Consider the following 15,475-nt stretch of genomic DNA (forward strand, 5'->3'; position numbering starts at 1 on the left):
AGAAAATGCTGCTTTCAACCATAGGTCGTTTTTTTAATACTCATTTGGTAATTCAAGTATTTCTGGTATATTTATTCAAAACCTTGGTCTTTGACAGTTTAGAACCTGTTTGCGGCAAAACATTTGAATATTATTTATTATAAATGGGTTAATTTAAACCTCTCACAACTTGCTTATTCACACCTCCAGGTGTAATGCTGCAACATTTCAATGAATTCAGAGTTATGTTTGTGTCCACCTGGGGAATAGAGGTCCTATCATCACTCTTTTATCTATGATTTTATTCCTCCACAAACTTCTGAGGGAATATCTGGTTCAGCTGCTAAATGCTCCTAATTGTGTCTGTCCAGTCATTTTAATATTTAAACTTTGTTTCCATACTGGTTTACAAATAGAAAATAGCACAACTCTGTGTGACAAAAGACTAAAACAATGCCTGCAGTATGCCCCCTCTAAGATGTATTTTAAGGCTTAGAAGTCAAACCCAAGTTATCACTAACTATCATTTCACCTGAGTTGTGTTTTTGGGATATTGGCATGGACTCAGCAGGGTGTAGTGTTTATATGTTATGTTCTACATCCACATGATTCCTGGCCTGGTCTCTTCTACAGGGACTCTCTGCCGTCCAAACGCCCAGCCTCCTCCAAACCAACATTTCCTGAAGGACACTCCACCCCAACTGCACCTCTGAAAAAGTTAGAAACAGATTTTTTTTTTTTCATTTTTCCCTTTGCTTTTGTCTTTTGTTTTCTCACATTTAACATGAAGGGAATACTTTGAACTCTGCACAATAATAGATAAACATGTAAATTATATACATTTTACATACCTCTTAATGCAAGTGATATCTGCATAATATCTCCAAAAGACTCAATACTCCCCCTAATACAGAATGTGTCTTTTCAGCCCGAAAAAACAATCAAAGCATAAAGACCAGTAAATAGCGTTGGTTTGTTAAGGTAACAGTGTTTGTGAAAATCACTCCTATTTCAAAGTCGTCACACTGGGAATTATCTTGGCAGTGTTTGTGTTTATGCTCTGAGATCATTAGAGGGACTTCAAAAGGTCAATGTCCCTCAATTCAAAGAATAGAAAAAAAAGCACTCGTGCGTTCAGAGAGAGAGAGAGAGACAAAGAGAGTGACAGAGAAAGAGAGACCGACAGAGAAAGAGACACAGTAAGAGACGCCTCAGTCAGCTGATGCTGAAGCTAACTAATCAGGCTCCCATCAGCACCGATACAAAACATCACAGAATAAAAGTAATGAAATGCAGTTACGAAACATATATATTTGAGTTCAGTTTTCTCCAAATATGTTTGAATTTGACTCCTGTGAGCATAAGAAATGTAAGAAAATTGAAAGGATGAGTTAAACTTGGATTTAGGAATACACAGTTAGGAGCATTTGGTCAGAGGTTAGCAGGAATACTAAAACATGGAGCTTTTGTAAGATTCCACACAAGCATCCTGGCACATTGCGCCCTCAAGAAACAATGGCGGAAATAGTATAGTCAACACTCCCTCTGTCAATGTTTATAATTATTTTCCTCAGACTTCCTGCTGTTCTCTATACTGATTTGAATCTTCTGTGTCACAAATCACATTTTATGGTATCCAACAGTGCACATAAAGCAGCAACTAGACTGTTTTAGGGGCCTGATGAGGGTCCCGCTGTTGGCACAGTCAAAAAGAAATGAGGACACCGAGGACATGAAACAGGAAACAGTCCACACTTCCTCAGACAGGATACTGTGCTCCTCTGAGAGGCATCCTGGAATCTAATGCCTCAAAGACTTTACCAAGTGTTTCACACAAACACACTTCTTTTCCTTTGACACATTAATGCATTGTAGAGAGGAAGATCACACAAAGTAAGACGACGAGAGGAAAGCTCAGCAAAAACCGAGCATGACTGAAAGGCCAAGGCCATGAGGTCGGTCAACATCAGGTTTGGAAACACTGTGATGAAGATCAAATTGTGAGGAAGTTTGATTGCTTTGAACAATCACTTGCATGTAAAACAACAAAGCATATAAAAAAGGTTTACAGCAAACCTCCCTTTCTACTTCTACTCCACAACATTTCAGAAGGATATATTGCACTTTTAAAGACTACATTGCTTCTAAAGACTTTACAGTACATAAGAAATCTACAGTACGAAACATGAGGAACTTAAAAGGTTCAATACAATGCTTTACATTGAACTACCCATCCCTTTATAAAGTACCTACAACTCATGAAAACCAATACAATGCTCATGTGCTATTTTTATATTGTTCACTTGCTGATCAACAGCAACCAGCAAGTGCAATTATTAAAATAATATTGTAAGAGATTTAACAAGCATATATGCTCAAACTTCCTTGGTTCTTGACTATTCCCTGGTGAATAGTTGGTTATTGTATTGGCCTGTTATGATAGTAGACTTAATATGTTTCAGGTTGGACTCTTAGTTAAAAATGTTATGTTAACTAGTAGTATTTAATTAATTGAATAAAAATAAAAGCAGCCATAATGTGACATATATTCCATCATTATCGTTTTGTGTTGTATGTTCAAAGTGAAGGTAATACAAGTTTAATCAGGCATGATTCATGGACATTACATTGTAGTAAATGAATAGCTATTTGGGTATAACAGAACTTTCCCTTTTCGAAAAAATCTTTTTAAGAGTACCTTATCTGTAGAAAACACATTGCATCTGGTCCATGCCCTCATGTTGGCTCCACTTGGTTTGTTAAAGATTCAGGTGCTGCCATCTGCTGTATCATCTGACCACACTGTATATACATTCTGGGTACAAGGTTAAAAACGCCTTCTCGTGGACGATTAGTATATGGCACAGCTTTTTCCACAAATGCGTGACATATAACTACATTTTTACAATTAAACAATTCGGCTACCAAACATTTCCTACCTTCAAAATCCTCCAGAACCATTGTCCACCACCACCTGTTTTCCGACGGACCCTTTTCTGTGTCGCACAAAACATTGCCCACACCGGTCCTGTTTCCGGTAGAGCTGCAGAAATGATTTGGAGCTCATTTAGCTTTAGCTGTACTGATGTTGTATGGTCTTTTCTGGCTTTATGTTTCCTTGTCGCTTTTTGTGCTCACAAAATCTCAGCATACTTGCCGAGAAAATGGGACACAGGCCGTCTTTACTTGTTATTTCAGGACCTTATTCGATACGGAAAAACAAAACAAACTCTCAAACGAGACAACTGGCTGCGTGCATTTGACGTCCCTAAAAGGTAACAGTGATTTAGGAAACAAGTTGATATAATGCCTTTTAACTTGTATGCATCATAGATTCAATTGTTGTGTATTTTATATTGAATATATTTGAATTTCCATTGTTTTCAATTTATAAAGTCAAATGTGTAGATGTTAATTTACTTTTAAAAACAGAATAATCTTGAGTTATTATTTTTTTCAGGTGGTTTTCGCATTTCTATGCCATCTCTGTTGGCTGGAACGGTCTTCTTCTGGCCATCTACCTAAACTTTATATATCACCATCAGTCATTCCCATCGTGGCTGACTGGACTATTAGACATTTTGACAGGTGTACCGAGCACCGACAGTCAAGGTAGACTCTCTTTTTTAAAGTTTGTGTTTTCCCGTTTGATTCATAGTGTTAATCATACTGTCTTCAGTCCCACAGCTGTCCACTGTGCTGGTGCAGCTGCTGCTCTGCGTCCACTCCCTGAGGAGGCTGCTGGAGTGCCTGTTCGTCAGTGTTTTCTCTGATGGAGCCTTACATTTAGTGCAGTATGTGTTTGGTGTGTGCTATTACATCGTACTTGGGCTGACGGTGCTCTGCTCGGATCACCTGGGAAAAGGTGAAACTTCAATCAGAGCCCTCTACATCTGCTATTCACTGATACTGCTCTGTGGTATTTCAGTGGATTAGTTTATAGGGCACAACACAACCTCTGAGCAAGAGTTTGCTATAGCTCAACAGAACAACAACAACAAGTGTACTGTCAACTAATTAACCGAATGATGATATTGATGTTTGTGATGTTCTTTTTTAGGGTCTGGATCCCTCCTCTCTCAGCTGGACTGGTTTCATATGGCTGGAAGTGCACTTTTCATTTGGGCCTCTCTGATGCAACATCAGTCCATAGTCCTGCTGGCGGGGCTTCGCACTGGAAAGTCAGGTATGCTTGTGCAACTGCCTTTTCTTGGTGTTTTGAGCCTTAAACAACAAATGATGTATATTTTTCTGCTGAAGTTTTCCTAATCTACAAAAAATAATTAGATTGTGTTCGCAATGTTGCTGCCTTAAAGCCAACCACTGTTTATTTTCTTCAGAAATGTATGCTAAAACCAAATATATTGCAAAGACCAACAATTTTTAAATAAGAAAACTGTGAACACTTTATATGCATATTGTCAAAATGTGAGGAGTACCATAAACCAATGATATCAGGTACATGGGGACTGACGTATTTGTTTGTTGTCTTTTGTGGTGTATTTCAGGAACGGTGGAGACGCTGGCTCACAGACTGCCAGAGGGAGGCTGGTTCGAGCTGGTGTCTTGCCCGCATTACTTGGCTGAGCTGTTGATCTACGTCTCTCTGAGCTTGATCTTTGGAGGCCTGTCTCTTACCTGGTGGCTTGTCGTCCTTTATGTGCTCTTCAATCAAGCACTGGCAGCACAGCTTTGTCATGAACATTATGTTGGCAAATATGATTCATACCCAAAGCATAGAAAAGCATTTATACCTTTCGTGCTGTGAAGACTTATCATTGGTGTGATCTTTCTTGCTTTCCTTTTCTGGGAATTGTTAAGTCCAATAGAAAAATCAGAGACATTGAGACACTGAAGGTGTGGGAGTGAAACTCACCCCCCTCTCAGCATTGACTGACAATGTGCTCTCTCAAGCTGCTCATAGCCAACACGAGAACAATGAAGGCAGTTGACAGGAGCTGTCATGTGTGAATGTGAGGCATGAAACATTTCCCACAGATACAGTCCCTCCAGTTGAACTGTTTCTCCGAGACTGATGTGATTACAAATGTCACAAATCACCTTTATTACAAGACTTTGTCTTTTTACATGATACATTGTTATCTTAAACATTGCAAAGTAATTGATTTATGTAAATGAACCTGAACTGGTTATGATGACTGTAAATGTGTACATAGCCTATGCGTTTTTTATTGAAATATGTTTATTAAAGTAATCACTACAGATTATTCAGACTTGTAAAGGTGTCAACGTTTCTTGTATTTCTGCATAAGTTGGTCATAAAATGGAGGAAGCCACTGCTGTCCAGAAAAAACATTGCTGCACGTTTGCAAAAGAGCACCTGGATGTTCCACAGCACTACTGGCAAAATATTCTGTTGACAGATGAAACCAAAGTTGAGTTGTTTGGAAGGAACACACAACACTATGTGTGGAGAAAAAAAGGCACAGCACACCAACATCAAAACCTCATCCCAACTGTGAAGTATGGTGGAGGGAGCATCATGGTTTGGGGCTGCTTTGCTGCCTCAGGGCCTGGACAGATTGCCATCATCAACGGAAAAATGAATTCTCAAGTTGATCAAGACATTTTGCTGGAGAACTTAAGGCCATCTGTCCACCAATTGAAGCTCAACAGAAGATGGGTGATGCAACAGGACAACGACCCAAAGCACAGAAGTAAATCAACAACAGAATGGATTCAACAGAAGAAAATTAGGGCCCTTCTGGAGTGGCGCAGTCAGAGTCCTGACCTCCCACCCAATTGTGAGATGCTGTGGCATGGACCCTCAAGAGACGCGATTCACACCAGAGCATCCGCAAGAATATTCGCNAAACTCCCATGCTCCTGTGTATATAGTGTTATAGTATTATATAGTGGACCTTATCTGAACGGGAGCATGGGAGCTTCTTAAGCCATTTAACTGAAGTGTATCTGACAGTTAACATGTTGTAACATGCAAACGTGTGTGGGTGTGAGCCGGTTGCTTCACAAAGTCACAATGGCTTTTTAGTGACTAGAACTGCAACAACTGCAACAACTGTACTGCTTTTCTTTGCAGAAAGCCACAAGTACCCATCCAATAGGCCCAGTAGTTTCTGAAGATGGCTCCAACAACGGGAACCTGGGTTTCATCCATGCCTTTGTGGCCTCTATCTCCGTCATCATCGTCTCTGAGTTGGGAGACAAGACCTTTTTCATTGCAGCCATCATGGCCATGCGTTACAACCGTCTCACCGTGCTGGCAGGTGCCATGCTGGCCTTGGGGCTGATGACCTGTCTTTCTGGTCAGTAAAAGTGCATGATTTATTTTTGCATGCAACTAAAAATGAGTTATTCCTCTCTCTTTTGCTGAGTAATAATTAAGTAATTGTTGTATTTTTGTCCCCCAGTGCTATTTGGCTATGCCACAACCATCATCCCTAGAATCTACACTTACTATGTGTCCACCGCTCTGTTCGCCATCTTCGGTATACGCATGCTGCGGGAGGGGCTGAAGATGAGTCCAGATGAAGGCCAGGAGGAGCTGGAGGAGGTGCAGGCGGAGATCAAGAAGAAGGATGAAGAGGTGAGATAAGGTTTTACTCTTACAGAGCTTACACACTGCGGCGTGCGTTGAAGCCCATTCACTTTGAATGGAGTGACGTCACGCTTTGCCGAACTGCATTGTGGGAGCAAAGCTTAAAAAGTAGAGCAATGTTCTACTTTTGAAGCTTCGACGGAAGCGTCAGCCAATCAAATCCCGTTTATGCAAATCTGCCAGTACAAGCGCCAGCCAATCAAACCGCGTGTATGCCGAGAGAGCCATACCGCAGTTCATTTCCTCATGTGCCAAAAAATGGAGGACAAAATCATCGTAGTGGTAGGGAATCACCCGGTGGTATGTGATCAGTCCCTGTTCACCTACCGGGATACAAACCGGAGGAGCTAGGCATGGAGGGAGGTGGCAGAGACAGTGGGTGGAACTGGTAGGTTTTCGCCTGTTTGGGGAGTTTATATATCCAGTTGCTCGCGTTAACTCCCCAAGCTTCAGACAAGCCAAGCGTCAACGCACGCCGTGTGTAAGCTCGCTTAAAGGTCACCTATCATGCCAGTTTTAGGCCATAGCATAGGTCTCAGATATATAAAAAATGTCTATGAAGTGTTTTGCTCAAAATACCAAACAGATCATCCATTCTAGCCATGCCTCATATCCCTCTATTTCACTTCCTGCTTGAAAAGTGCTGATTTTGGGTATAAAGCTTTAAAAAAGAAAGAAAATTAATTGATAAAAAGAGGGGCGGAGCTTACGCAGGAGATTCTACCGGCAGATACTGCCGTGATGAAACGCCATATCATGGATTATCATGGATTATTTCTGAAACAGTATGGAGCTCAAAGGCTTTCTCTCTTGCCGGTTATACCACAAGGTGAGTTTCTTTTTTTATATCCTGCTTCTTCACACACATGCTCTCTTCAGTAGAGGTTAGCTCTGAGTGTTAGCGATGCTAATGTGAACACCAACCATATTACGTCCAAAACAGTCGGGCATTGTTTCTGATAGCAACGTTTCTGATAGTGCTGTGGGTCTGCATTTCCGATATGACGTCAAATCGGAGGCAAATCTGGATCAGCTCCGTTGTACCCTGGAGGAATAGAGAGAGGGTTTTATTTTCTGACACTGCGTGAGTTCCCCGACACACCGGGGACACACATCTCTGTATAAAAGACATCAAAAAGTGGATTTTGCATGATAGGTCCCCTTTAAGACCTAAAAATACCTTTAACTCAACTTTATTGTCAATTCCTCTATTTGTGACAGGGGGATCAAAATTCTGTTTTCCCATCCCAGAGAATACAAATATTAAAAAAGAAATGTATACATACAAACAAGCCTTTACAAAGACACTCTTACCAATCAATAAAGTAAATCTAATCTAATATATAGGTAATGGTTCAGTTTTCCATACAGATATGCCTTTTTATCTCTTGAGCTGAACAACAAATCTTTCATAAATACTTTTTATTTTATTTGTATTCCTACCTAGTATAGAAGGCAACATCCACACATTGTACTTACCTGAAATAGTACCGCAAAAAGTGCCACTGTTTAAAACTGTGAGAAATCCCTTTTCCTGATATGACATGTATCCCTGTGTCTAGTGAGAGATACTGTGTAAAAGAGTGAAACATTATACAATTAAAAAATACTCTCATATTTCCATATGTAAATACGGTGCTCTTGCTTCAGCTTTGTGTTGTCGTTGCAGCTCCAGCGGGCCAAGCTGATCAATGGGACGGCCGATGTGGAGGCTGGGACTGGGACGGCCCTGCCTCAGGGAAACTGGCACAGCATCATCTCACCCATCTTCATCCAGGCCCTCACCCTCACCTTCCTGGCAGAGTGGGGGGACCGCTCGCAGCTGACCACAATTATTCTGGCTGCGCGGGAGGTTGGTTACATTAACTTTAAGACAAAAGCATGTGTCTTCAATACCTTTTTTTAAAATCGTATACCTTACAGCAGGGGTGTCCAAATGTGGCTCGCTGGCCATTTTGAATCGGCCCTCAGCAAATTCAAAAGTATAATGGAATGCGGCCCACAAATGAAACTTAAGCTTGTCTTGTATTGTACTTCTTAAATATATCTGTAAACATATATTACACAGTAGTGTTCATGTGTTAATAAGCCCACTTTCAGTTGATTAAAGTTGAAAATATGTTCAAACAAATCTAAGTTGATAAGAGAAAAGCCCAATAACTTATTTACAACCTTGAAATATACCCTTCATATTTCCTCTTATGATAAGCAATCTAAGGCTTCTGTTTTTAAGGAATGAGCTGCTAACAAAATAAATGAAACCCTATGGAAAGCTTTGATGTAGGCTGTTGTATCAAGCATAATGTACTTACATTTGATTGATTTAGCTAACTTATAACTTCACTTATGATGCATTAAACCTCACCTCTAGTGAGTGGCCCAGCCCTTCGAATATTTTTCTGGATGTGGCTCTCAGTGAAAAAAGTTATTTCTTTATATTTTTGAGCCACACCACACACAGTATGCACCGCCCCTCTGTTGATATGCTGATTTGCAAATATGTAGGAAAGGCAATATATAATTTGCGTAAGCGTCAGTGTGAAAGAGACTTGTTTTTTAAATCCTAGGATCCATTTGGAGTCGCCGTGGGCGGTACACTTGGACACTGTATGTGTACAGGACTGGCTGTGGTAGGAGGGAGAATGATCGCCCAGAAAATATCTGTCAGAACAGGTGAGAAAGTTCTTTTTTGTATTTTTTATGCTGCTATGGACAATCTTGCACTAATGTAGATTAGTAGTATCCCAAAAATATTGAAGGGACTGTTATTTTGTATAAGATAAGACGGTACCTTATTGATCCCAATTTGGGACCTTTTTGTTTTGCAGCAGCATAAAAAGACAAGCGTTTTACAATAAAACAATACAAATTAAAAAAAAAGAAATAAACAAGAAAGTACTAGTATATATTGATTGTTGTGTTTTTTTATCCTAATGTGTGCACATGTATAAATGTGTCTGTTGATTGTGTATATATATATAGGATATACATATTTTATTTGTATTTTTATATTCGGGATTGTGGAAAATGGTATTTCTGTCTGTACACACAAACTGAAAGATTGACAATCAAGTTGACTTTGACTTTTGAAAAGTTCCGTTATTAAATTGTACTCTACGCTCTTTATAAATGTTGAAGTTACGTTTAAACACAGTGGATCTCATTTGACATTTGTAGATTGTATTGTCTTTATTAGGATCCCCATTAGCACTAGCATGAGCATTGGCTATCCACTGCACACGAGTGAATAAGGGTATTACACCTTGTCAGTTAAAAAAGTTATTAGTTTTCATGATTCAGCATTAATGACACTGTGCCACTACTGCTTGTGCTTCCATGCTCCCAGTTCCCTGGGGCAAATTATTATCCATCCATTAGTGTTTGCATAAGTTGACCCGGTCAGTGTACCGTAGCAACAGAGCGACCAGAGCAGCTCAAACATTAGTGCTTATCATTACCCTTGAGAGCACCACAACCAGCTGGGAGATTCCTTAAGCAGTTTGGAGCAGCATGGATACACAAAAAGTATATGTTGATCTATTTCAAAAATCTAATATTAAGTCAGATAAATTGTAATGTATAGAGAAAAATGCAAAGAATGAGTGTGCTTTGCCTATTGTTTGGATTAAGACTTCTTTTTCATAATTCCTATCTTATAATTAAATGTGTTGCTAAAACCATATACACAGTTAATTGTCCTTTTTATAGCCTAACCCCATAATTCAATGATTTGTTTCTTGTTTTGCTTCCATAGTGACAATCATCGGTGGGATAGTTTTTCTGGCCTTCGCCTTCTCGGCCCTGTTCATCAAGCCAGACGCTGGATTTTAATTTGAAGAGAGACGTTCAGGTTTTTTCTCTGTACATACGTGTAATATTTGGTTAAGTTGCTGTAGAGAGACTGTAGTTTTGACTCTGTGTGTGTGTCCAACAGACAGTCCTTTCCTCATCTCCTAGCTAGCCTCTGTTCCACCACAATCTAACTCTGGGGGGTAAAGACTTCCCTTTTGTTTTCATTAAATAACATTTCCTAACAGTGAATGTACATTAAAGCCGTGTTGGAGCTGTTATCTAAGCAATGCTTTATTTTTATGAAGTACAGGAGTTGGATAACGTAGGAAATAAATCCCTGGATCTTTTTCTGAAAGTCTGACTTGTACGTCTTGATGGGAACAAAGCTCATCAAAGCTCAGAGGCTAGCAGAGTATTGGATTTGACTGTAGCTCTCAGTTAGAGCTGTACTCTCATCACAAGGTGTGTGAGCGAAGGAGGACTGGATTGTTACTGATTACCGCCCCCCCCGACAGAGCCTGACATGCAGTACTTCCCTCAACGCTAAGCCGTCAATTAGACACTGAGTCCATTTACAAATATTTGCCTCTTCTTCTCTGTTTTTTTAAATGTTTATTCGTCATGAGCCCAGGTGCTGTCAGGTGACAGGTTAATAACTGGACGAGCTGCCAGTTCACTCTTACAGGAGTTGTTCCATCTTCCTCTCTGAGTGATACATCTGATCTGCCGCATAATAAGCGGGAGTACATTATAATATAATTTCCCAGTGTTAGAAATACACTGCAAACATAACCAACAGCACATTATTAATTAAAAGAATGTGTTTGAGATATATGATTTGAGATTTTATTCAAGGCTTCATCCCAAAATGTCCCTCAATTTATTTTCTGTTTCAAATAAAAGCAGTCTTTTAAAGACACACGAACCACTAGAAACCTCTGTGTCCAGGTGTGGCTTAACCTATGTTGGATTGGAGCTACATCACAGCTTAAGATTGCTTATGTGCTTATTTTCAAAACGCTAATCACATGTTGGACATATTGATCGGGGTACTTCAACATTTCCTGCTTTCAGTTTGGGTGCTGGTATTGAACAAAACAGGTTGAAGAAAGGCCAGTACTTGCCTCACTCTCCCACACACGTTCACGCTTCCTACGTGATTATAGCCATTAAATACGAACCTCGCTGCCTCTATCGTTGCTGCCCCGAATCACTAAATAAACGATAACATCAGTTACAGAATGAATGACAGAAACCATCATGTATCCAACTAAAAACGTCCATTAGAAGTCACTCCTTTAGCCATAAGCAGCTGTGTTGTAGCTACAGCAACACCTGAACAATGCAGCGACGTTTCACCTTTTTATTTAAAGTGGTATCTATTTATTTAGCTTCATGTACTGTAGCAGCAGAAAGGGTGGGAGAGGTAACTATAAACAAGGAATGGACATATTTTTTTAAGGTAAAAAGGCTAAAGCTGCATTGTCAATATTTGACAGGCTGTGCCCAGCTGTGAAATACTTCTGTTTGTGATACAGGTTGGTTGTAATGCCTATACATCTAAATAGCTCAATAAAAATATTTCATGTGTTGTCTGATTTCATATCCAGTCGTCTGTTTTTTGTTTTGAGCTGAGTGGACAAACCTAGAAACAAATCAACAGACCTCATTACTGTTTTATTCTCAAATTGAATGGGGAGCAAACAATAGATCATTTTGCCTTACACATTTATTTTCATTTATGATTGGTTTGGCTCATGAAATAAATGCACATGTGTATACTGTTAGCAATAATTCATGAATTACAAGCAGTGAAGGAATGTTAAATGAAAATGTGGTCCTATTTCAGATCCTTTCTGAGTAGTTCATTTCCCGTAGAAGAGCTTTAAACTGGAGCCTAAAAGTGACCAGCAGGTGGCAGTAGTGGATATAAAAAGTGCAGCGTTTATATCCCATCTGAGCATGAGCATATAACTGAACAGTTTAGTATAACTAGGTATGGTTACTGAACGTCTCTCCTTGTAATGATGGAAAAATAGGTTTGGTTTTCAGACCGCACATCCATTAATATGGTGCAAGACCAAACATTTCAAATGCTAGCTAGCCATTCTAGCAGGGCTGAAATTCTGCACGTTGATTCTTAGGTCACACCTGAAAGCAGTCCAACACCTGCGCTGATAACAGGTGTGACCTGGATGATCTACTATTCAGTGTTTTAGATGTGTCTTAGTCGTGTATACTGCAGCAGTACATTTCATGAGCCACACAATAACGCCACACAAATATGAACGGAGGGGGGACACCTATAGACATTCAAACAACATTTACCACAATTTCATTTAGGGATCCCCTCTCTTCAGATAACAAAAAATGTTTCCCACCTGTGTTTTCTAGCTTGGAAATTACCAACAAAAAATAACTAGTGTTCTCTTTTAAAAAGCTTGGGTCAATTTCAATACCCTGCATCAAGGAAATCAACTTGATAGGCTGGAAACAAAGTCTTTGCATAACCATCATCTCTAGTAACCAGACCTTTCTGGGGGGAAAGGAGCTTAACAGTCTTTGTGTTAATGTCACAGTTCGTTCAGATCCTTCATGCTCGCACATTTGAAAGCTGTGCCGTTACCTTCTTTAATGTCATGAGTCTAATGCAAGCTCAATGAGGTTTATCCCGGTAATAGAAAAATAACTTGGATCTCTTCATTTACTGCATGTCTTGTCATTGTGCAAAGTCTCTCACAGCCACACGTCTCATGCTAAATACTTACATTCTTGTAGGTGTAGCGCCCCACCTATACCACGCTCCAGAGGGCTGTTTGCACATGGAGGTTCCCTCTACATGTGGAGAACTGTTGTGTGTCTTTTTTATATATTGGTGTGTTACAGGACCACAAATGGATTTTAAAAAGAGGAGTGTAAAGGTTGACCTATACTCTAGCTACTGTATATGCACAGAAACAACACAGTGGAGAAAGCAGGTTAGGGACTGTTTGGGAGTTATTAGTGGGAGGTAGGTTCAGAAAAGGGGGGAAGGTTATGAATTATTTCTTTGTTTCTGAAAGGAGGGCCGTTCATTTTTCCATGGCTAAGGTTTTTTAAATGTCATGGTTCTCTCGCCTAAATAGTTTAGTTTGCGTCTGCCATAAGCAGAGGACAACAATCATATCCTCCCTCAAACTCAAATTCCCCATAGCAATATTTTTTTTGTATAATACAGAGTTTTTAAATACATTTTGAAAAAGTGTGTGTAAGTGTATGGAATGGGGATGCAATATTGACATGATATAGCATGTTGGTGACTATAATGTAGTCTAGATCAGCTACACACTAAACATGGGCCTGCATCATTAAATACAGCTAGATATGAAACAACTTTAACCAAAAAACATGAAAGCATCTTTAAAAAACAAAAACAATTACATAAATAATGCAAGCCAAATGTACTTGGACATGAGTGATTAAAACTTGAAATGCACAATTTACAGATAGCAACAATCTAATAATGTGAAACCCATTGGCTAACTTGAAACAGATGACAACTTGGAGTCAAACTAAAACATAATAATTGCAAGGTCATAATTTAGGTTAATATATATGTATTTTTTTTTCCACATGTTCAAACTAAATGAGCGGGACTTCAGGGCAGTAGAAACACCAGCTGTTACATGATGAACTCAAGTTATTGGACTTCTTCCATGGTGTAATCATTATGAACACCAAATTCAAACTTCATGACATGCATGCTATGTAAGCACACATGGTATCACCAGACAACTTGGGCCAAAGGTCCAACAACGACTCTATATTTCACCGGACCAGCGACCATTAGTTGCTCTCAGCCATCTGACGGTGGACTCGGTCAGATGGTGAGGAGGCTGCCAGGCCGACCTGCTTACATGCTGGTCAGCATTTTGAAATGGTACACAATAAAGTAGGAAAGAACAATCCACCTACACAACTCCAAACAAAGTTTCTCCTCTTACAGTATGCTTGATGCGTAAACAGGCAACTGTTTGCTAAAAAAGTTCACTGTATTAACTTAATATGGCAGTGTTGGGTTCACAGCCTGCTTCCACTGCAGCCAAGTAGCCAATTTAAACAGTGATTGCGGTTTTAGGTTGAGTCAACATGTAGAGAATTAGCTGGAATTGAATCTGCTTTCTCAAATCAAAGCCTGACTGGGAACATAAAAGCAAGGCAGATTTAATTCCAACCACTTAAAGCTGGTTTGAAGCTACAGCACTCAGGCTGCAGAAAAGAGGTTGGTGACGGTTCTCTCTCTTCCTGAGAGTGCGAGGAGTTCACAGATATGAGGGGACCTTTGAGCTGCTGCCTCAATAGAGCTAGTTAAGGGGTTTGTGATTCCTGCAGTTCCCACAGGACGGAAAAAGGTGCAGGAGGGAGCCTGGGAGTCTGGGCTGCTCTCCCCACTCTGCTGACCCAGATAAGGGGCTTAAGACTGGATGGATGATCAGACTGCCAATTACAACACTGTTTGATCAGAGCCATGCTAACACAAATCATTTCACTCAAGCTTAGTGTGAGAATGTCAGCCTCAGGTTACCAGGTCTGACTTTCACATTTCAAATATATTTGAAGGGGTAAATATCTAGATGTTGAATAAATCCATACGTACATCATATATAACTCTGAAAAGGAGGGTTCTCAGCGGAAGTGCTAAACATGAATACATAAGAAAATAAGTGTTGTATTGTTCAGCATTATTGTTTGCTAACATTTAACTTAACCTTGGTAGGTTTAAGTCAATTCACACTATTTAAGTTGTATTTATTTTTTAGTATGCAGACTTGAAGCACATCTTAAAAAGCTTTTTTAAATACTTAAAATATCCTCTATTATGAAATCTGTGAAAATACGGTTCAAGGATTAAACAAACTGTGACACAACAAGCAGCATCGGCAGTGTTGACTGTTGACACACAAACATCTCCCCGAGGAGATAGGGGTCTGTGAGAATATCAGCCACTTTAAGATCTTTTTCTTCGAGCACTAGAATAAAAGCTTCAAAATAACTACACATTTCATTTCATGCATCATATAAAATATCAGTTCCTTCTTTTTCATTATATTTACATCATATATTACACCTGGTGTTCTGAACAGT

The 15,475-nt window shown here is 39.6% G+C and overlaps 2 protein-coding genes across 2 annotated transcripts; both read left to right on the plus strand.

Moving 5' to 3' along the window:
* The first annotated feature begins 2,970 nt into the window (after positions 1–2,970).
* srd5a3 (steroid 5 alpha-reductase 3) lies at positions 2,971–5,290 on the plus strand. The gene is made up of 5 exons (XM_010773019.1): positions 2,971–3,254; positions 3,440–3,591; positions 3,659–3,844; positions 4,040–4,165; positions 4,488–5,290. The coding sequence occupies exons 1-5, from the start codon at positions 3,031–3,033 to the stop codon at positions 4,745–4,747; spliced, it is 948 nt and encodes a 315-aa protein (XP_010771321.1). The 5' UTR covers positions 2,971–3,030; the 3' UTR covers positions 4,748–5,290.
* A 645-nt stretch (positions 5,291–5,935) lies between these two features.
* Positions 5,936–11,956, plus strand: tmem165 (transmembrane protein 165). The gene is made up of 6 exons (XM_010773056.1): positions 5,936–5,953; positions 6,041–6,266; positions 6,372–6,547; positions 8,229–8,411; positions 9,127–9,232; positions 10,314–11,956. The coding sequence occupies exons 1-6, from the start codon at positions 5,936–5,938 to the stop codon at positions 10,388–10,390; spliced, it is 786 nt and encodes a 261-aa protein (XP_010771358.1). The 3' UTR covers positions 10,391–11,956.
* Positions 11,957–15,475: the final 3,519 nt, after the last annotated feature.

Source organism: Notothenia coriiceps, unplaced genomic scaffold (assembly GCF_000735185.1).
Source record: "Notothenia coriiceps isolate Sejong01 unplaced genomic scaffold, NC01 NC01_scaffold00011854, whole genome shotgun sequence".
Classification (NCBI taxonomy): Eukaryota; Metazoa; Chordata; class Actinopteri; order Perciformes; family Nototheniidae; genus Notothenia; species Notothenia coriiceps.